Here is a 20,060-nt window from a genome sequence, read left to right on the forward strand (position 1 = left end):
AGCCTTAGAGCACCTAGCACCTAGAGGTTACCCGTTTTTGAGCTGGAGTGACCTACTGTAAAGTACTTTGGTGAGGTTTAAGAGGAGTTATGTTTACCCCTGAAAAAATATGCCTTTATAAATGGTAATTGGTCGGGTCGGGGAGCTTAGATTCAGCTGGTGCACATCTAAATGTTGTGATAGCATACTTCACTCTTGAAGCTTCTTTGTTTCCATTTGTGCTTATCTGTTATCTCGTGCTTCATAAACAAAATATATTTCCCCCATACATAAGCAGCACAAACAGAAGTTAGTTAAGGGATCTTAATGATATTGCTGTATTTGAGGTAATGACTACAGTAACTGGCTTGAAATGTTTGTGAAGAATAGAAAAATACTTTATTTATCCCCCAATGGGGGAAATTCAAATTAGTCAAGTAGCTCAAAAAAATTATTAATATTTACAATGATTGTATATTAACAACAACAATAATAATACAAATTCTAATAAAAATACTACTACTAACTAATAATAATAATAATAATAATAATAATAATAATAATAATAAATGACAAAAAAAAAATCTTTATTGCATTATTATTAATAATAATGCTTAATGATGCACATATACTTTTTGACCATAAAGTGTCTGAATTACCTATTTATTGTAATAAATAAGTTGTGCAGCAGCATGTAAAACAGGCCACTTCCAGCTTAACACATGTAGATTACACCAATGCTTTCTATGTTCTCTTCATTTAGTCATTCTCAGTCATCATCATTTATGACATAGTTGTGCCAGGGTCCTTCTTCCTAAATTCAAAACAGGAAAACACTCACACAATATGGCATCATTCCTCCACATTTAGCTGGAAGCTTAAAGCTGCAGATGCCACTTCAGATGATCACTGCCATCTTGAAAGGAATGCTGGCAGGTTTCTGGGAGGTTTTGTACTGAGCTCATTAAACCAGTATGCTTTCGCAGGAGTCACCACTAACGCTGCAGTAATAGAGTAATATACCTTTCATGGAGTGGGTTTATATGTGCTGTGGGAACAGTGACTTTTACGGTGTTATTTATACACAGCCCAACCTGTGCCACCTGCAGTAAGGCAAAAATAAAGCAGCTACACTGCAGACCTGCAGATCCAGACATGGTTAGATAGATGCTATTGCTAAGGACATTGTGAGGGTACGTCACACCTGGTTGCCAATCTTGTAAGGTGTGATGTCCTATTGTCTGCACCTGCCAGTGTTGTTACCTGGTTAGTTTGGTGGAGAAGAGGAGAAATGAGGACTGAAAAAAAGAATAGCATACCTTACAGAGAAAAGTCAAATTGTGTTTCGCCAACGAAAAAGATAAAGTGCATAGATCTATACGTTGAGCTAGGGTTACTGACCCTGGAAGGTCATGAGCACTTTTGCTGTGATAGTGTGTAAGATCTGCTAAGTAACAAGCAATTGTTTTGCCAATATCTGAATCCCTGTGAAATCTGATGACCTCTCTTGGCCCATTTGATCAAATAAACCAAATATAGCACTATCAAAAACAGTACATCAAGTTGTTTGTTTATTTGATGGAATTGCTAATAAAGATTCTTATAATCTTTGAACTCGTTAAAAACTTTTTTTTCCAGTTATTCGTGGTAGATAGATATTTTTTTGTATTGTTGGAAATGGACTGAGACATGACTTTAGAGGCTAATCTCACAGCCTGTGCACAGAAACATGACTGTGATGGGTAGTAGGCATGGTCCCTGTGTACAAAAGAAAACCTCAGTGCAAACAGGACACTCCCCATATGACTCATAAACAAACACAACAACCCAAAATTCAATGCCACAGGATGTAAATTCATATTTTCTACCAATAGTAGTGAGTGAACAACAGTTGCAGGGTTGGAGTTTCAAGTTTCTTTTGTTGAAAGCACATGTTTACCACTTATAAATCTGCAATCCTTTACTCCTGTTGCTGCTCTTTGAAGTTCTTTCCAGTAAGTAATGATTGCCCTGTTGGTTTAATTTTCCACCATTTTGGTGCTGCTAAGTGTTGACCTGGTTTCACGAAGTGTCACTCTCTACCATCTTAAAATAAGTGTCCTCCCTTTCACCTCCTCTCTCACACAGGGCAATGGCCATCACCAAGTGGAGTCTCACATCAGAAAAAAACTGGACTCTCTGTTGAAGGAGTCTCGGATCGGAGACAAGGAGGATACTGACAGCTTCAGCATCAGAGCTCTGCTCCGAGCCACACATCAGGGCCTTCAGAAGAACCTGCGGCAGGTACAACCCAAAGTGTGTGGAGCTGCATGCTGGGAGGGGTAATACTTGTGAAGAGTTAAAGAAAAAATGGCAAAAAAGAAGGGGATTAAACTAGGCCATGGTGTTAGTCACGGAGGGAGATGGAGAGGGAAATGAGCTGATTAGTTACTGCAGCCAGCACTAACAGGTCAAACACACCCACTGAACAGATTAAAACTGAGAGACAAACAGCACCTCTTCAGGCCTCTCTGTAGGGGCTGCTGTGTTTCCACCTGCATACAGTGGGTTTCATCAAAAGCATGTCAAAATAGAGTAAAAGTGACGAAAGACTATACGTCTGCAGTGTTACTTAATATTTAATTTCCCTGCTTGCCTCTTGTGTTATTTTTAGAAGCTTCAGTTTGCTGACAGCCATTTTAATGTAGTGGGTGTAGTGCATCGGGGCTCTCTATCCTCTGTAGTCCTACTCTGTTGGTGATCCCTTTCGCCTCATTCTTTCGCAAATGCTTTTTTCCCTATGTGTTCCTAACTTATCTTATTTCTCACTGACAGCCCTCCTCAGCTGGGTTTTTTGCTTTTGTCTGTTGCATCCCCTCCAGCTCCTAAGCTTTAAGGTTTAAGTGACTCACTGGGTGCTAATGTGGTATTAGATTCACACCACATGAATGTGAGAAAACAGGGGCAGACACAGATTTGAAAAGCTTCTGAATGTGTTCTCTTTTATTTTCTAGAGTTCAAAAGGGGTTCTAAAGAAATCCCAAAGCAGATCCTTCATCACAACACTCAAACAGAAGGTAAGGAGCATGGGAAAAATGAGGTTCCTTTTTCGTTTCAGTTTGCTGTTTGTGTGGTGGTAAATTCAGATTAGATTTGCTTCAGGAAAAAGAAACAAAGTCTTCGCTTTAAAATGACTTTTAAAGAATTCTGTCTGATGAAATGACAATGTTAACTAGTTAAATTGTTTTATAACAAAGTTGGAGTGACGCTCTGCTGTGTTTGGGGTTAAGAGTTGGAAATGCTTGGAAAGATACATGTTCGGATTTGGGTAGATCGGCTCTGTTACCACAGCTCATACAGACATTGGATCAACCATTTTTAATAGTATTCTTATAGTTAGCTATTTCACATAAAATTATTTGAAAATGTTGATAACTCCCCCTGCACTCAAAGGCATATACTAATTTTGTATCCACTGAAAACGTAAGAATTGTTATATATCGCCTCAGTTACTAGCTGAGCTAGTGCTCGGTTGTTGGTGGTGTCTTGTCAGGCCTTTGGATCTGACCAGTCAGAGCACACTGAGATTTCCTGGAGTGGAGCTGCATCTCTGTGTTAAGTTTTTTCAGGAGACACATACATAGTTGACATATTTGCTTCATTAGCTGCTGATACTATGCATCTGCATGTCCTCCACTACTGGGGAGGGCAAGCTCTGCTTGTACAAGAATAGAATATCATTACAAACACCTATGAAATCGACAATAACTCACTTAGTTAGTAGTATAATACTGGTTGCTTGTTTGAATTAAACTCAGTTACTACAAGTAAACCAAATCAAACAGTTAAATAGACCAAGTAGGATCAATCTTATTAATATCAAATGATATGAATCTTTCTGTACCATCTGATTCCTTCTTCACGTACCTATTGAATGAAGTATTAGCAACTGTTCAGCCTAAAGAAGTCGACTTGTCATGTGACTGGATCTTTTTCTCTTAATTTGAGTCTGGGACACAAAAATAATCTTGTTTGTTCATTAATGGAGTGTTTGACGACTTATATAATATACAAACAAGGAAGGGGCTTCAACCCTGAGACTTAATTCAATACAGCCTTTTAAAATTGGAATGTTTTCTGTAAAAGTTAAAACTTTCCACAAAAACAAAATATTTCTCAGCCTCTGAAGAAACTAGAAACATGAAATGAAAATAATTTGTGTGGTTAAAACGATCACCTTTATTTTACTTTTCACTCATGTTAATCAATAATCTAAGATCTTAATAGTTAGAGTGTCACAAAACTGTTACGTGACATTGCTCCAGGCTTGACTGGTGAAAAGATGCAATGTCACTCCCAGTCAAATTAGCTTAAGATAATTTAAAACGTTCTTGGAAAAAAAAAAACGACAGACCCTTAAAGCTGCGGTCGGCAACTTTTTTTTAGTCATATTAGCTTGAACTGTCATGGGATTCTGGAAGTAGAATATTAAATAGGCTGTTTAGGAAAAATAACGAAATCTGTGGCTCCCTCTGAAGCCTGTAATCGTGCTTGCAAAAACCGAGCGCTCCCGGCTGTTTTTAACCAATCAAGTTACGGTGGAGGAATCCTACCTGTCAATCACAGCTTGTGCACACGCTGCTGAGCGTGAGTCTGCCGCAGCTTGTGTGCGCTCACACTGGTGTGAACTCACGTGCACAACCTCGTCCACAGAGGGGGAGGGGTTTGGGGGGCGATTCGGAGCTTGTTAGAGGTTGGGGGAGGGACCTGAAAGTTGTATCAGTTCGAATTTTCCGACTTTAGACTCGCAATTTTGAAAATCTGCCGACTGCAGCTTTAAATTTGTCAAGGACTAATTTTGCACTTTACGTAGCCATAGATGGGGCCAACATGTCACAGGAATTGTTAGTTCAGAAGTTACAATTTTTGGCACAGTATTGACAAGATCCACCCTCCAATAACTCCTACTTCATGAAAATCAGTTAAGTATTAAAGCAGTTACAGTTGTTATTGTACAGAGATCTTCATCTCTCGATTCACATTGTATAAGTTTACAAGCAGATGTTGTCCTATACAGCAGTGTTTCCCAACCTTTTTTGGCCTGAGTACCCCCTGAGCCTTCTTGTCACACCACGAGTACCCCCTCACACATACAACGCGTGCGATGATTCTCCAAAGTAGAGCAACACAGTGGTTATTACATGAAAATCATTTTATTTAATATCCTTAACTTGAACATAAAATTCTCAGGCTTTCTCTCTCTTTTTTTTTAACCTCAGTTGAATTCAACATAAGAATAAAAAACATTTCATTGAAATATAAATAATTAACCAAAATAGTATAAATACTAAATCAAAATAATCTTCCTTTGTTAAAAAAAATAAAAAAAATAAACTCCCCGTGCGCCGCGTACCACTAGGGGTACGCGTATCCCCGGTTGGGAAACACTGCTCTACAGTGTGGCCTACACACAGACATACATGCAATTGTGGTATCTATGTTTCTCTATATATGAACATGAGGAGGCAAATGTCATCACCAACCCTTTCTCCCGCTTTAATGAAGGTAAACATGTTCATTTGTGAGATTTCCTTATGTTAAACTAAGGTAACAATGACCTGATTAGATTTCCCATATGTCCACAGTGCAGACACAAGAGAAGTAGAATTAATTTCCTTAAACTTTTAGCAAAAATCTAATTTTACAGTAAAGTTGCAGCAAATATTTAAATGTATATTTTTAAGTTTGACCCAATTTATGTGAAAAGATTATTCAATGTGCCTCCTCAATACACTAAGAATAACTTAAAGCTGCAGTCTGCAAGATTTGTTGTTGTCATACGTAAAGTCCTACTTTTTGGCATTTTAAGAGTTTACATGATCTATCAGAACGCTTGAAGTTGAAAACGGTGACCTCCGTAGTCGCAAAATGCAAGAAATGCTTATTTTTTAACCGAAAAATAAAAAGTTATTCAACTTCCTGTCCCGCCCCTTCAAAACACATGAGAACTCGTGCACGTAGACGTGCACGCCAGATGCGCCTACACGACTCCTCATTCATCAACTCACCTGTCATTTGCGATCATGGAAGACACAGTAAGTAGACTAGCCCGTAATGAAGTTCAATAGTCCAGATAAATAAGCGTGGGGACGAGCCTACGCGCGTGCACAATCGGTGATTGACAGGCAGCAGAGCCCAGCTCGTAAACCTGATTGGTTACCTTTTACCGGTCCGGTCTGCAATTTTGTAAACAAACCTGCTGGCTTTGGAGGGACCTAGCGGGACATATAGGGGACCTAGAGAACTCTTTTTTTTTTTGTATTGGGGTATTTAATGTACTACTTTCAGAATCCCCGGACAGTTCCAGGCATTATGCTTGAAAAAGAGTTGCAGACTGCAGCTTTAAATACCAGATAAATATTTTTTTTTAAATTTACCGTAAAACCAGAATCAACATCTTTCTGAAAGAGTGCTAAACATTCATCTCCAAAGGCATCAGATCTCTAACAGTGTCTTTTGTTTGAACAGATGTACTTTATAAATCTGACACTGTTTGGTCTGCAAAAAAACTGCTAAAACAAGCTAACCTGTCTCTTCTAATTACCATCACTTGCGGTGATCGACACAGAAGCAGTGACTGTTCTCATTTAGTGTAAATCCTACTTAAAGTGATGAGGAAATGCTGATGTTGAGGACACGTTTTTAGCCTATCTATATATATATATATATATATATATATATATATATACATACATAAATGTGTGTGTGTGTGTGTGTGCATGCATGGAATCTCTTCCTTAGCAGCATAAACTCTGTAATTACTAAATAATTACTAAACCTTCATCCCCTTCTCACCTCCACCTTAGCTCGAGTAGACATGTTACTTCTCTCAAAAGAGAAAAAAACTCAGAATTTGATACTCTTTCTCTATAATTATATATACTATACCGAAAACACCCACAGTCATGCACAAGCACACATGCAAGCTGCTACTGCAGAAACACACAGCAGCTCCAGTTCGCTGCAACACACAATTTTCCGAAGACACACTCACAACAACCCCAGGCCACTCAAGAACTCTTGCGCAGTGAGTGTGGAGGCGGCATCATACACGATTTACTGTATATTTAACACGTTCATGAAGGTCTCAACAGCAGCCAAACGTATACTTCAGAAAATACCTTTCTGCTTTTTAACTCGTGTGTTTGTATATTTTCATGTGCTTCCACTGTCCAGAGGCACTCCAAATCCAGACTGTCATGCCAAAGCATGGACAAAGAGGAAGATGTTCAGGAAAAGTCTGGGAGGGAGGCCGGAGGACAATTCAACAGGTGATCTTTGAACAGCTTCACCCCAACACTGACCGTCACGGTCAACTGAGAGGTTCGATGGTTGCTGCGAAACCTAAACAATTTAGGTCATCAGTGGTGCACATGCAACCACTAGAGCCCCTCCAGCTGTAATTTAGATATGAAATGACAGACTCAAAGCTTTCACTGCCAAAGGGAGAAGATTAGTTGGGATTCCTGCTTATTCATTTAAAATCTGCAATCTCCCAGATTAAACTCAAATGATTGTGTTCTCTCTTAATGCCCGTTTAAAATGATTTTTTTTTAGCAGAGTAAGAAAATTTACTAACTTTCCACACATACTATGATCCCAAGATGTTCCAAATTTGGGCCACAAAAAAACCCACCACGTGTCATTAAAGTTTTCTGTGTTGGGTTTATTAAATCATGGTCAAAAATAGATAATGTAATTGACCCGGCTGCTTTTGTTGTTTTATCGTCACAGTTTTAGATCTTAGGCTTTGCTTTAAAATGAAATCCATTTTCTATAACCAATGTTTCAACAGAAAAAATATTGATAAAATATATTGAATATGAAACTAAATATAGTGTTGTTCATAAAAATAGGTATTTCACTTCACTATCCCTTCACTGAACAATTCCAGTCACATTAATTTATGTTGTTTCAAACAGAATGAGCCACAAATTTGATATATTTTAATTTTAAAATCCCAAGTGAAATTAGCCCCCCATGCTTTTCTTTGTTTTACCATCGCTAAAAAAAACCTCACAGTGTTCATATTACATACAGTTTGAACATACTGTAGCCCAGTTCTCTGTCACACACATTGCTCGTCTACCTTAGTCTCCTTGTAATCCCCTGTATGTGTGAGTGAACACTGGGCAAGAAGCATTGTTACCCAGCATTGTTGTTCCTCCTTCAGCTTCAGGAAGCATATACAAGGCCTTTGTCCTCCTTGCTCTTCTAGTCTCTGTTCCTGTTAGCCTGTTTATGTATGCATATCTTCAGGAACTGTCACAATACAGATTTCAGCAAGCGTGTATAGGACTGGTTATGTGACTGATTAGCTTTGTCTAAGAACTCATCACTATGTAGCTGTATGTGTGCATGACTGTGTTAGTATTGCTGCAGTGCATGGGCTCTGGTCCCTGTTAAGCTTTTTGCCTTTGATGCTCTTTCCTGTGGTTTGCAAGCTGCCACTGATGGACAATCCTCTCTATCCTACCATGTTTGTCCACCGTAAATGGGTCATTCAGTGTGCGCATGTCTTCTGTCATGTATATTTCACTTAACCTTGCCTGATGAATCTTCAAATGATCTCACTGTATGATCTCTCTTGCAAATTATTTAGGGGTGGAAGGAAGAGGAAGACGATGAAACTGAGTAGAGATCTGTCAAACCTGGTGGTATTCACCAACTCTGTTGCCTCACAGGAATGCCTGAATGAAGGTGAAGGTGAAACACCAAAGCCCTGACACATACACGCACAACCAAAAAGGATCAATGTATTCTTCATATTAAGGACATCTGCTCATGACTATGCTATGTTTTGTCAGGTACACCAGGTGACGTTTTGTCATTCAGCGAAACCAGAGCACAATCTCTCGTCAATCACAGGACTGAACAGTTCTTGGCTTTTAACCAGAGGCAGCTGTCACGGATTTATCCCTCAGCCTATCGTATCGACTCCTCTAATTTTAACCCCCAATTCTACTGGAACGTGGGTTGTCAGTTGGGTAAGATGCTGGTCTGTCACTTCAAGCTTTTATTAAATACAGCAAGTGCTCTCGATTTAGTTACAGGTTTGCCATTTCACATTAATCAACATTGCATACCTGATGCATGCATGTCTTATCTGTGACATTCACACAACACTTTTCTGGTTTCAAAATAGCATTTAATGGCACCCTCTTTGGCAAGAAGCTTTTTTACACTTCTGTTAAGTCTGTCAGTTTTTTTGAGAGGGCATTTTTGTTCCTTTTTACCGTGGGCCAACCTTTTCTTTTAGAGTCTGTCCACAAATTTTCAGTATCTTTGTTGCTGAATATGGTTTCTTTGTGGGAGGGGTTAGTGGCGAAGGTGCTGTTTGCTTGCAAGGGGCCTCAGGTTGTCATTTCGGTGCTTGTGACCAACCGTTATTTGAGTCTATGCTCTGTTAGCCAACAGTTTGTATTTTTTGCTTCTGATTCCTCTACATTGCCTGTTGGCGACAGGACAGTAGGTAATGCTTTTTCCAATTATGTTGATAGCTGCAGTTGACTTTTTGATGTGTTAGATATATTTTTTTCTACTTAAAGCACCATCTGTATAGTTTTTTAAGATATACGGGGCTTTTTTCTCTTATCATCATCACTTGGAGGCAAAGTGGGGTTCAGTTTCTCGCTGAAGGACCTCTTCGACATGTGGACTGAGTGAGCTGGGGATCAAATAACTGTCATCCAACTAGCAGATGAACAGTCTTACCTCAGAGCTACAGCCGTCTTGATGATGAATTATGAGCCACCCCACAAGAACACATTTCTTTCATGGCCTAAATTTTGCATGGTACTCCTTTTTCCAACGTTGCATAAAACAAAACTTAAGTGTGTATAGAAAATGGAGGATGGATGGATTTTGACCAGGGTTTTCCAAATATGTCAATGCCAATATATAACATAGTGTAGTTTATTAATTATGTTTGCTCATGACTGAATATTTTTACAGGACGTGTGTTGTATGTTTGCATCTTGTGCATGAGTGTCAATCTAGATTACATTCAGAACAAGGATTTTTGAGGATAAGGAAGGAATGAATAGATAAAATATGCTGGAATTCATTAGAATTCGATACGATCTATTTATCTATTTTTTTTCTTTTGAAGAAATGAAACAGGTATACAAAAACAGAAGCCATCATAAGATATCTTTGTAGAAATTGGGTCATTTGATGCGCTATCTGAATGAATATTAAGTTACATTATGCAGCTAATTAAAATGTGATCTTTTTCAGTGGCCCTCAACTATCAGACAGAGGGTAGGATGATGCAGCTCAACAGAGCTAAGTTCATGGTGAATGGAGGTATTGGCTACGTCCTCAAGCCTCCTCCCATGTGCAAAGGTACAGGAACTGATGTTAAATCCTTATTTATTGTGATGTGATACATGGCAGTTTTGGCCTCAGGTGTGGAATAGATTGTAGGAATGGAAATGTGCTGGAGAATCAACCTCAGGCATGCATAAATGCAATTCTAAATGTGCCAACTATAAAACTAATTGTTGCTTTCATGTAGAAATGGACACAAGAACAAACAGTACTGGAACACATTTAAAGGAAATATAAATAAGTTAATACTTAATAATGTACTATGTTTCCCATAATTTTAAAGCATTGCATAATAAGCTATCCAAATAAAAAGTTAGCTTTACAGTGTAGGGGCGACATAATTGAAGTTTGCAACAGTTTTGCTCCAAATATAATGTGCAATTCTGTTTACGATGCCAGCCAAGAACATAAGAAAATACATAAAAATCATTCGTTGGGTGAAAGCAACAGTGTCAGTGGGCTTGGACGGAAGATTAACTGATGACATTAATCAAACTTGCTGCTCTGTTGTGTTTTACACCTTCTAGGCTCCTTCAATCCATTCAGTGATGACCCACTTCCAGCTTACCCCAAGAAGCAGCTCATTCTCAAGATCATTAGTGGACAGCAGCTGCCCAAACCACCAGACTCCATGCTGGGGGATCGTGGAGAGGTAAAAGCACAGTGCTCTCACATTCTCCATCTGTCCTTCTTTCTCTCATGCACATACTTTCAATTCAATTCAATTCAATTCATTTTTATTTATATAGCGCCAAATACAACAAATGTCATCTCAAGGCACTTAGATAGTAAGTCCAATTCAAGCCAATTGGAATTCAATTAATTAATTAACATACTTGCATCCATACATATTTGAACTTTTATACTTGACTGCTCAGATATGTTCAACCTGCTCTCAGTATAAATATAATCAGTGTAATAGCCTCAAATGTAATTAATTCTAACGCCCCTCTCTCCTTTAATAGATCATTGATCCATTCGTTGAAGTGGAGATCATCGGTTTGCCAGTTGACTGCTGCAAGGAACAGACACGAGTTGTTGATGACAATGGTTGTTACACACAAACAGATCCGACTGTGTAGTGTCACAATATCACATTACTATTTATATGGTTTATGTAATGTTTTGGTGTTGTGTTAAGGCCAACATTATGAGTGTTTTTTTAATTACTTTTCTATTTTACCTCATAGAATTTTAAATAGATCACGTACCTACTATATGTTCAGTACACTCCAGACAGGGGTTTTCAAAGCCTTAGAAAGGAATTCTTTATAAGACACCGCACTGACTACACCGTAATTCAGCTAATTTTCTAGATGCCTATTGGATCACAATTGTGTTTATTCTCATTTACACTTAGCAAGACAACCAATCCAGGCTACAAGAAATACATAAATGTCCTGTTCTAAGGTATATTTTAGTTTCCTTCTCTGTGAAAAAAATTTAATCAGTCTCAGAACAAATGTATGTTAGCTCTCCAACAACATCAAATAGAGCTATTCTTTTAATAACAAATGTAATATTTACACACCGCCATTCACTGAGCCTCCCTTGAAATTGTTTAAAGACCCCCTAAGGGGGCTTCTGTCAGATTTGGAAAATGTATACTCTGTACACACAATTTATATTGTGTGAATAGTAAACAATTAATACAATCAAATAGTTGTGACCTTCTATTAGTTATTTTGTTTCCTCCAAAAAACAGAGCATAGATGAAACAGCACCACCGCCACATGTGTTGCATTTTACTCCGGGCTTTGGAGCTCTGCTTGGATCAAAAGTCAGGTTAATTAATTAAAGTCACAAAGGAAGCCGAACAGAGGGATCTGCTTGTGTGACCCCTAACGTGTCAACCCAGACAGGGGCACTCTGCAGGGGGAGGGGAAATACTTCCTTAGGGAAAGGTTAAGAGGCCCTGGGAGCACATTGGTATTATAAGATTAGTGCACAGATCATTGATCATTGAAGTACTTATCACTTCTACCAATTCCAGCTTTCCTGTTATTTTTGTGGGGTGTACTAAAGTTATGCACTGAATTAAGTTACCAAAGAGGTGAATATGAAATTAAATGAATGTGTTTGTGTGTGTGTGTACTTTCCCCAGGTTTTAACCCAGTATGGGAGGAGACGCTGTCCTTCACACTTCACATGGCTGAGGTGGCGCTTGTGCGCTTTCTTGTCTGGGACCATGACCCGATTGGGCGAGATTTTATTGGTCAACGGACTGTTTCCTTCAGCAGCCTGATGCCTGGTCTGTGCAGAATTCACGTGTTTTCATCTTTGTCTTAAATAATGAACCCTTTGGATATGAATGACACCGCTTGTCACTGCCATCAAAAATCCCAACCGTACTGACAGTTAACACAAACAGGCACTTAAATACAAAAAATCCCTCAAGGCTTTGACAGTACAGTAGCTGTTGGGCAAAATATATTGTGTACCATGATGTGACTGATAAAGTAAAAGACCTGTGGCTTAGTGGGTTAATTTAGTTATCTAAACCCACCAGAGTTGACCCTGAACTTCTGATGCCCCCTCCCCGAGGCAGCCACTACACAATCAAAAGTCTGCTGACAGCTGTTGTCATTCTTTAACCCACGCTCCATCTCATACACTTTCTCTCCTCATCTCTGAACAACAGGTTACAGACATGTTTACTTGGAGGGGCTGACTGAGGCTTCTATCTTTGTGCATGTGTCAGTGCATGATGTCTATGGGAAGGTAAGCTCTCTGCAGATTTATTGTTTGCTGTAGCACCCCCGTGTTTACCATTTTGTCAACTGAGATGATATTTGTGGAGGTTAACAGAAAATGTGTTTCTTTCAACACATCAGTCAATTAAAGCTCTCCTCCTTCCGGTCTTTGTGTCTCTAGTGGAGCCCTCTAGTCCTGAACCCCAGCTTTACCATAATGCACTTTTTAGGAGCTAACAAGGTATACTGAGAGTCTGGGCTCTGTGTTGTGCTGCATGAAAAGCAATGCATGATACAAAATATGCAGTTTATGTTTGGTCAAAATCTTCAGTGACATGTTTTTTGGGTGACATTACGACTTATTATTTGCTTACAAAGTTAGTTTTCATTCTGTATTCTATTAATTTTCCTTTTTTATTTTTTACCTGTTGGTCTTCGTCTTGTCTTGTGGAGAACAAAACAGTTGCAGTGTGAGCATGCATGCACAGCAACAAAACAGCAGCTTCTCACATTTTGTTTGCTGTGGTTTCAATACCTAAGGCATAAGGCTGCCATCTATAGGCAATGTTTATTAAAACATGGAGTTGTTTCATTAGCTGCAAATAAAGTTAATTACATGACATGTGTCTCTAATTCTTTCATTAAGATTAAAACTTAGACTTCAAACCATAATGTGAGAAAACTTGTGTCCAGTATGTCAGGGGTTGCCTCTGGTTGGTAATGTATTTCATATCTGCTCTGGCTCTTGCTGTCAGGGTCATCAGCTGCGGGGTATCCGAGGTTTCTTCAACCGTTCCTCCAAGTCATCTGTGGACACGAGCTCCTCTGGTCTTCGAAAACGCACCATAAGCGATCACCTCCTGCGCCGCACAGCCAGTGCCCCGGCGAAAGGACGGAAGAAGACCAAGATGGCGTTATCAGAGTCGGTAGCTTCAATATCTGATCATAAGAATGGCACAGGTGCAGGGGCAGGAGGAGAGGGAGTGTCAGGGAAGGAAGGAGGGGTGGAGAAGCCTCTCCAACCGAGAGCCCCTCTTATCCACAGACCTATCTCAATGCCGTTAGAAAGACTCCTGCAAGGGCAGCTGTCCCTTTGCTCGTCAGACAAGGAACAGCATGATGTGGGTGCAGACACTGTCATTGGTGGGTGTTTTCATCTTATTCCAATAAAATACATAAAACACATATTCCAATAAAAATCTGTTCTTGTCAAATTACCATTTCAAATTCATAATATACATCTGTTACCTAATAGCAATGCAACAGATAACACAGTGACTACTGGGAACTTCTATCCAAGTTGAAACATTTTAGAGTTTTATTTTCTTTTTCTTGTTTCTTCTTAATCAAATGCACGGACCTGGCATTTTTCAAAACATAATTTTGTTTGTGATTGCTTTCTCTTTTATTGAGTGTAAGATGTTTTCTGATTTCTCTTCTTCTCCATAGCCTACTTACTGCTACAACTACTTAAAACTCAAAAACTGTAACCATGTGAACTTAGAGACCACATCCTATTCTCCATGATACTTTAACATGCCTTTTCTGTCCCATCTTCATTTGTTGTGTTTCTTTATAGTTGAGAACTGACTAGGATATTCCTGCAGGTAATTTAAAATACGTATTGTCTGAAGGTTGCATCGTTCAAAACATACCAGTATTTCGTCCACCCAGTGTATTTTGTTTGAAAGTGGTCTGAGAAATTTATTGCTGTGCCATCTGATCCCATTTGATCATTTCTTTCCCAGTCTGATCTCAGCAAACATAATTTAAAATTGATTTATTCTTTTATTCAACTTCAGCAGCCCCATTTTCCAGCTTCCCCTTCACAGTTGTACTTGGTGATCCATTCGTCTGTGTAATGCTATTGCCTTGTATTGGCTGGACTGTTAATTGTTGTCATTTTATTGTTTGTTGGCTTGAGTTCAGCATCAAATCTAGTATGTAAGCCCATCTTTATTAATCTTTTTGTTTACCTATCTGTGTCTACAGGAGCTTGCCCATTCGACAGACCTAGGTCTTCTTCTGTTGACCTCCTCATTGAATCATCAATCTCAGTTAAGTCAAGCATCTCTCCCCCATCTAAGACAAACAAAAAAAAAGAGTTTGACCAATCAGAAGAGGCATCATATCTGGTAATCGGTGGTGGAAAAGTAAGAAAGGAAGAAGATTATGTCAATTACCAGTCAGACCTCAACAGGTCAAAAGTCATCTTGGCAGGAACAGAGAAAAACTGTTCTATATCACCTTCAACGAATAGCCAGATGAGATCGGATAAACCTGAAACATCATCAAACAGTACAACATTCACAGTGGCACCTTCAGTCTCCTCTTCTTCCTCCTCTGCTCCCTCCTCCTCTGTGCCTCCAATGTCTCAGGTCAGAATGGACTGTGGTATAAAGAGTCCCAGCTCTTTACATGATAGCACCATCTCCAGACTCATTGATGCTGTGTCCTTAGACAATGAGCAAGACACATGCGGCTCTATTTCTGCTCTGATTGGTCAGTTTGAAAGCACTGTAAACCAAAACAATGCCACAGCATTATCTCATGATATTGCCCCTTCCCAAACTTCAAACTTCAGGTCCATCTCGAATAAAGCACTGCAAGAATTAAGGTCTCCTCTCATGACCAACACACTGTCTCCTAATAAGAATCTACTGACGTGTCCCCAGAAAGCAGCTCAAAAAACAAATTATGTAAATCGTGAAACTTGTTCACCATGCAAGAATTCACAGTCAGATACACCTGCTCCAGCCCTCATATCGAGTCCACAAACCACTGATCTTGAGGAGGTCTACACCATTCTGGATGAAGAGGTTCTGTTGCCTGTGTCCGTGTACAATCTGAGGAAACAGACAGTTCACGTTCAGGCAGACATCACACAGGGCACACCTTCAAGCAGTTTAGGTTTTTCTCTTCCAAATGCACTTCAGAGCTTAGGTAAAGGGCGCAGTATTAGCTGGAATGATGTGGACAGAAAAAGGGGTGAAAATGAAGAAGTGGATGAGACAGAGGAGAGGATATATGAGGAGGTAAATGATCCCCCAGCAGCAGTACCTGAAACAGAGCAGGATACTTCTAAAAGGTACGCAAGTGCCTCTTCAAACAACAACTTCTTCCAGTGTCTCCATCATTTGGCTGGAGAGGCATTTACAGAAGTTGAGTTGAATGTTGATGAGGATCCATCTGAAATGGTGCTGACTTCGCCAAGACATGGCAGTCAGTGGGAGGGGCTTGTAAATCCAACCAAACGCCATGCTATTTACCAAAACCATGACTCCACTCTCAGCCACTCCCAACAAAAGCAGCCTTCCTCATCTCCACAGCCACATTACACAACTCATTCATCTCGTTCAGAATTTCCAATGAATCAACTTGCTCATCAGCAGTCCAATCACCATCAACAACTGGACAACTCTCAGCCGCCACTCCGCCATAGATTTATCAACCCCGGAGCCCCAAATCCTAGCCCTTTGCGTCAGAACAGCTACCCCATATCTCAGAGAAACTCTGCGGCCCTTAACAACAGCAGAGACTTCAGTATTTACACACAAAAGAAGAGTTATAGAGGAAGCCAGATCTTAAACAGGTCTCATCAAGATAGACCAGAGTACAATCAGAAAGAGAAGGAGCGAGTGGGGTGCTTCTACAATGGCCTCCCAGGTCAATCTGCTGTATCTGTAAACATCTCTAGAGACAGAGGCCTATGTTCCCCCTCTTCTGAATGTGAAGCAGTATACAGCCATCTGGACTATGACTGCATTATGCACTCATTTTCCTCTTCTGGAACCATCCAACCACATGGCTTAAGTCCAACTAAATCATGTGACCTTAAACTGTCTGAGAAACATAAGGCTCTCCTCAATAATACAAGACACCAGCCAGAGGCTGCATCCAGACCATCACTGCTTTCAAATTTAGGGCCTTTAGCAATTCATCCTCAATCTGTTAACACAGACTCCACAGGCCCCAGCTCATGCAAGTCCAAATCCCTAGGAGACTTGACTTCTGAAGACATATCATGCAACTTTCAGAGCAAATACCACATTATTAGTCGCAGTTTCGTCACTCCCCATATGAGGAAGCAGAAGAATATAGGCAATATGGGGAAAGCAGCTTTTCACTCGCAGTCCTGTGATCCACTGACAGAACAGCTACGTAGGTTGGTCAGTCTGGAGGGAGATGACACTGACAGAGAAAGACCTGGGTCCTCCCAGCTACATCAAGAAGCAGAACCCCAGCTGTCACAACAAGCGACAAGTCTCTCTCCAGTTGTTCCTAGAGACATAGATGATTCCCCTCCAGTCCTTACCCGTCGTCTATCCTCTCGAAGCCAAAGCCGAGTCCGTCACATCAACAGTCGTGCCCGCGAAAGGCAGCAAGAAGCTCTCAAACCTCGATCAGGGGTTGTGGTAAATAGTCCTGTCAGCATTAGTGGTGTGGTGATGAGGAATAAACCGGCCTTGCAGAATCCACCAACAAACAGACACTCTACTGGTTCATACATAGCAGGCTACCTAGGTGAAGTGGAGGACAGGGGGCTTCCTGAAGGAGCTTGCACATCATTACGTTATGGCAATATGGACCATTATGTAGACAGGTACTATACAGACGATTCTCTTCCACCTACAAACAGTTCCCACTCAGCTTCTGAGCCCGAGGTCTACTTTCTGCTCAGACTTTAGCTCTGACCCTAAACTAATGTGGACTTAAGGCTCAGGCTGTGATCCTTGATTAAGTTCAATTATATGAAAAATGAAAAGAGCAACTGAATAAAAATTTGCAATTGTATGTTAACATATTCACTCACAAAGAAATGTTCCTCTTAAACTGTTGAATAAACGTTAGTCTGGGCTGTTTCTAGTCTGAACAATAAACTATGAGTGAAATGTCTATCCGTGGATGGACCTGACAGCATGAATTTTCTTGTATGAAATGTGAACTATTCAGTAGTGAATGGTCTAGTTGGCTGTGTATTCTCTATATTCTGCTTAATGTGTAAATGTACTTGGGAACTTTGAGTCCCTCCTGATGGCTTCCTAGACAGATTGTACAGATACTTGTTACCTTTGTCGTTGTGTTGTACCGTCCAATCTACGTACAATGACTAAGAAGCAAAAAAAGAAGAAGCAGAGGGAATGTCTTTTTTTGGATCATTTGAATGTGTAGTATAATCAGTCAGCTACTTTTTGTAGATGGGATTCATCTTTTCAAATATAAAATGTTGGTCTTCCTTCTCTTTTTGGTGGTACTTCCTTATTTGTGTTGTCAAAATATCATTGACATGATTTTTCATCTGAAAACGGTTTCAGTTGATAATCAGTTTTAAATGTACATCTATGTTTGTGCATGTTTCATGTGAACATGTCAAGCATGACTATGCACCAGTTTATACAGTAGATGTTGTATTACCCTAACGCAATTGCACAGAACAAATAGAGGACAAAGGCTTGTTTGTATTGGGTCCAATACAGTACATAGACTTCTGTGCTTTTACTTGTTTCTCTCTTGTAGATTTTCCAAATCTAATGGCAAAATTAAAAAGGAATTGGAGTTTAAAAGTTTTATTTTTATAATTGCTTTGATACAGACTGCAAAAATACTTTCTTGTTCCTTCTGGTTATTTTGTTTTTGTATAATTTAATAGACTGGTCAAACAAAGTAACAGTTGCACAGGGCAAGGCTGACGAGAAGAGGGCAGCAGAGCTGCACGTTTGTTTTTTTCTTTTTTAAATGATTGTTTCAGTGTTACACCATCCTTTTTTGTTTGTAATGTTGCTCATCGGAGAACTGTGAGCATTTTCCTATCAATGCAATAAAATATTGAAATATTTGATTTGAAATTATGGCATGTTTATGATCTCTTTTACTACACAGTACCAGATTATTCATCAAGAATGCAGGTGATACTAATACCAAGTAACAATCACCCTCGCAATTCCCCATATGCCACCTTAAACATAATGGTTTATAATTCTTTGTGAAATGACTCGTGATACAGTGTTTACAAATGACACACCTGCTGCTCTTGGCATACAATTCCCATATCTGTTTCAGTCTGCAGGGCCACACTTTAGCTTTATGGGTCAGTCACTGTTACAAATTCCTTGGAGAACAGAGAACAGACATAAACATCTAGATGACTGCATGTTTGATCTCCAATTTTCAGGTCATTAAGACGCATCATAAAAATGATCAATTTCTTCTATCTAACCCTCTGTCATAGTTAATCGACACTGCATCTTATAGTGCCACATGTGATGTGTGATAAGCACGCTCTGTAGGCAAAATTTGTAGTAACACACAATGTCGCATTGTGCCTCTTAGATAAAATAATTTTAGTTATTTGTAGTCTATAACTCACTTTGTTTACTGGTTATGCTTGCAACAAGATAGTGGTATGTTTCAGTTGTGGCTAAGTGGGGCTCAGAAAATAGCTTATAGTGTTCTATAATCTTAGAACTATAATATATATTAATGGAAATTAGAGATAGTTCCAAGCATTATAATCCAGATTTCACAAAATGAATGTCCTCACCAAGGCCTCTTTTATAGTGTGGACCAGTATATAGATTTTACAAAAAAGTGGTGTCTTTTCATACTATCGCCATATGTTTTGGAAACACACACAGCAGTTGGCCTTGTCGCTTCACAATAAAAAAATAGTTTGACCAGTATGCAACTTGGCTGGGGGAAAACTAAATAGAGTTGTATGTTTTTTTTTCTAAGCCTGTATGGGCATTCTATGGGTTCCTTGATTTCCCATTGTCCCAAGCTTCTACAGTGCCACATCTTATTCTTTGCCTTCTCCTAATTAAAGAATTTGCTTCCTTAGTAATAATCAGTAATTTCAGTAATGCTTTATTTAGAGTAAATGAAAAGTTTGTTTGACCTAAAGAAAACACATTTCTTTTTAAGTGTACATAGAAATGGTACAATACATTTTTTACAATTGCTTTAGTGTGTAAAGAAATAAAGAAAACATACATGGATTAAACAAAATTTTGCATGCTT

At 39.3% G+C, this 20,060-nt stretch overlaps 1 protein-coding gene across 5 annotated transcripts in view; it reads left to right on the forward strand.

The window, feature by feature from the left end:
* Positions 1-18,856, forward strand: part of plch1 (phospholipase C, eta 1) — a 61,197-nt gene extending 42,341 nt beyond the window's left edge. For 2 of the 5 annotated variants that reach the window (XM_075473267.1, XM_075473269.1), the window contains 13 exons: positions 2,107-2,262; positions 2,973-3,035; positions 7,195-7,289; positions 8,621-8,718; positions 8,826-9,005; positions 10,258-10,365; positions 10,878-11,002; positions 11,316-11,400; positions 12,455-12,601; positions 12,992-13,071; positions 13,225-13,284; positions 13,799-14,186; positions 15,036-18,856. In XM_075473267.1, coding sequence (XP_075329382.1) covers positions 2,107-2,262; positions 2,973-3,035; positions 7,195-7,289; positions 8,621-8,718; positions 8,826-9,005; positions 10,258-10,365; positions 10,878-11,002; positions 11,316-11,400; positions 12,455-12,601; positions 12,992-13,071; positions 13,225-13,284; positions 13,799-14,186; positions 15,036-17,731 — 4,281 coding nt within the window. In that variant the 3' untranslated portion in view covers positions 17,732-18,856. Of the gene's footprint in view, positions 1-2,106; positions 2,263-2,972; positions 3,036-7,194; positions 7,290-8,620; positions 8,719-8,825; positions 9,006-10,257; positions 10,366-10,877; positions 11,003-11,315; positions 11,401-12,454; positions 12,602-12,991; positions 13,072-13,224; positions 13,285-13,798; positions 14,187-14,622; positions 14,651-15,035 lie in introns of all 5 variants that reach the window. The other 3 variants (XM_075473271.1, XM_075473268.1, XM_075473270.1) reach the window with 3 other exon arrangements.
* Positions 18,857-20,060: the final 1,204 nt, after the last annotated feature.

This window comes from Odontesthes bonariensis, chromosome 9, assembly GCF_027942865.1.
Source record: "Odontesthes bonariensis isolate fOdoBon6 chromosome 9, fOdoBon6.hap1, whole genome shotgun sequence".
In the NCBI taxonomy this organism is placed as follows: domain Eukaryota; kingdom Metazoa; phylum Chordata; class Actinopteri; order Atheriniformes; family Atherinopsidae; genus Odontesthes; species Odontesthes bonariensis.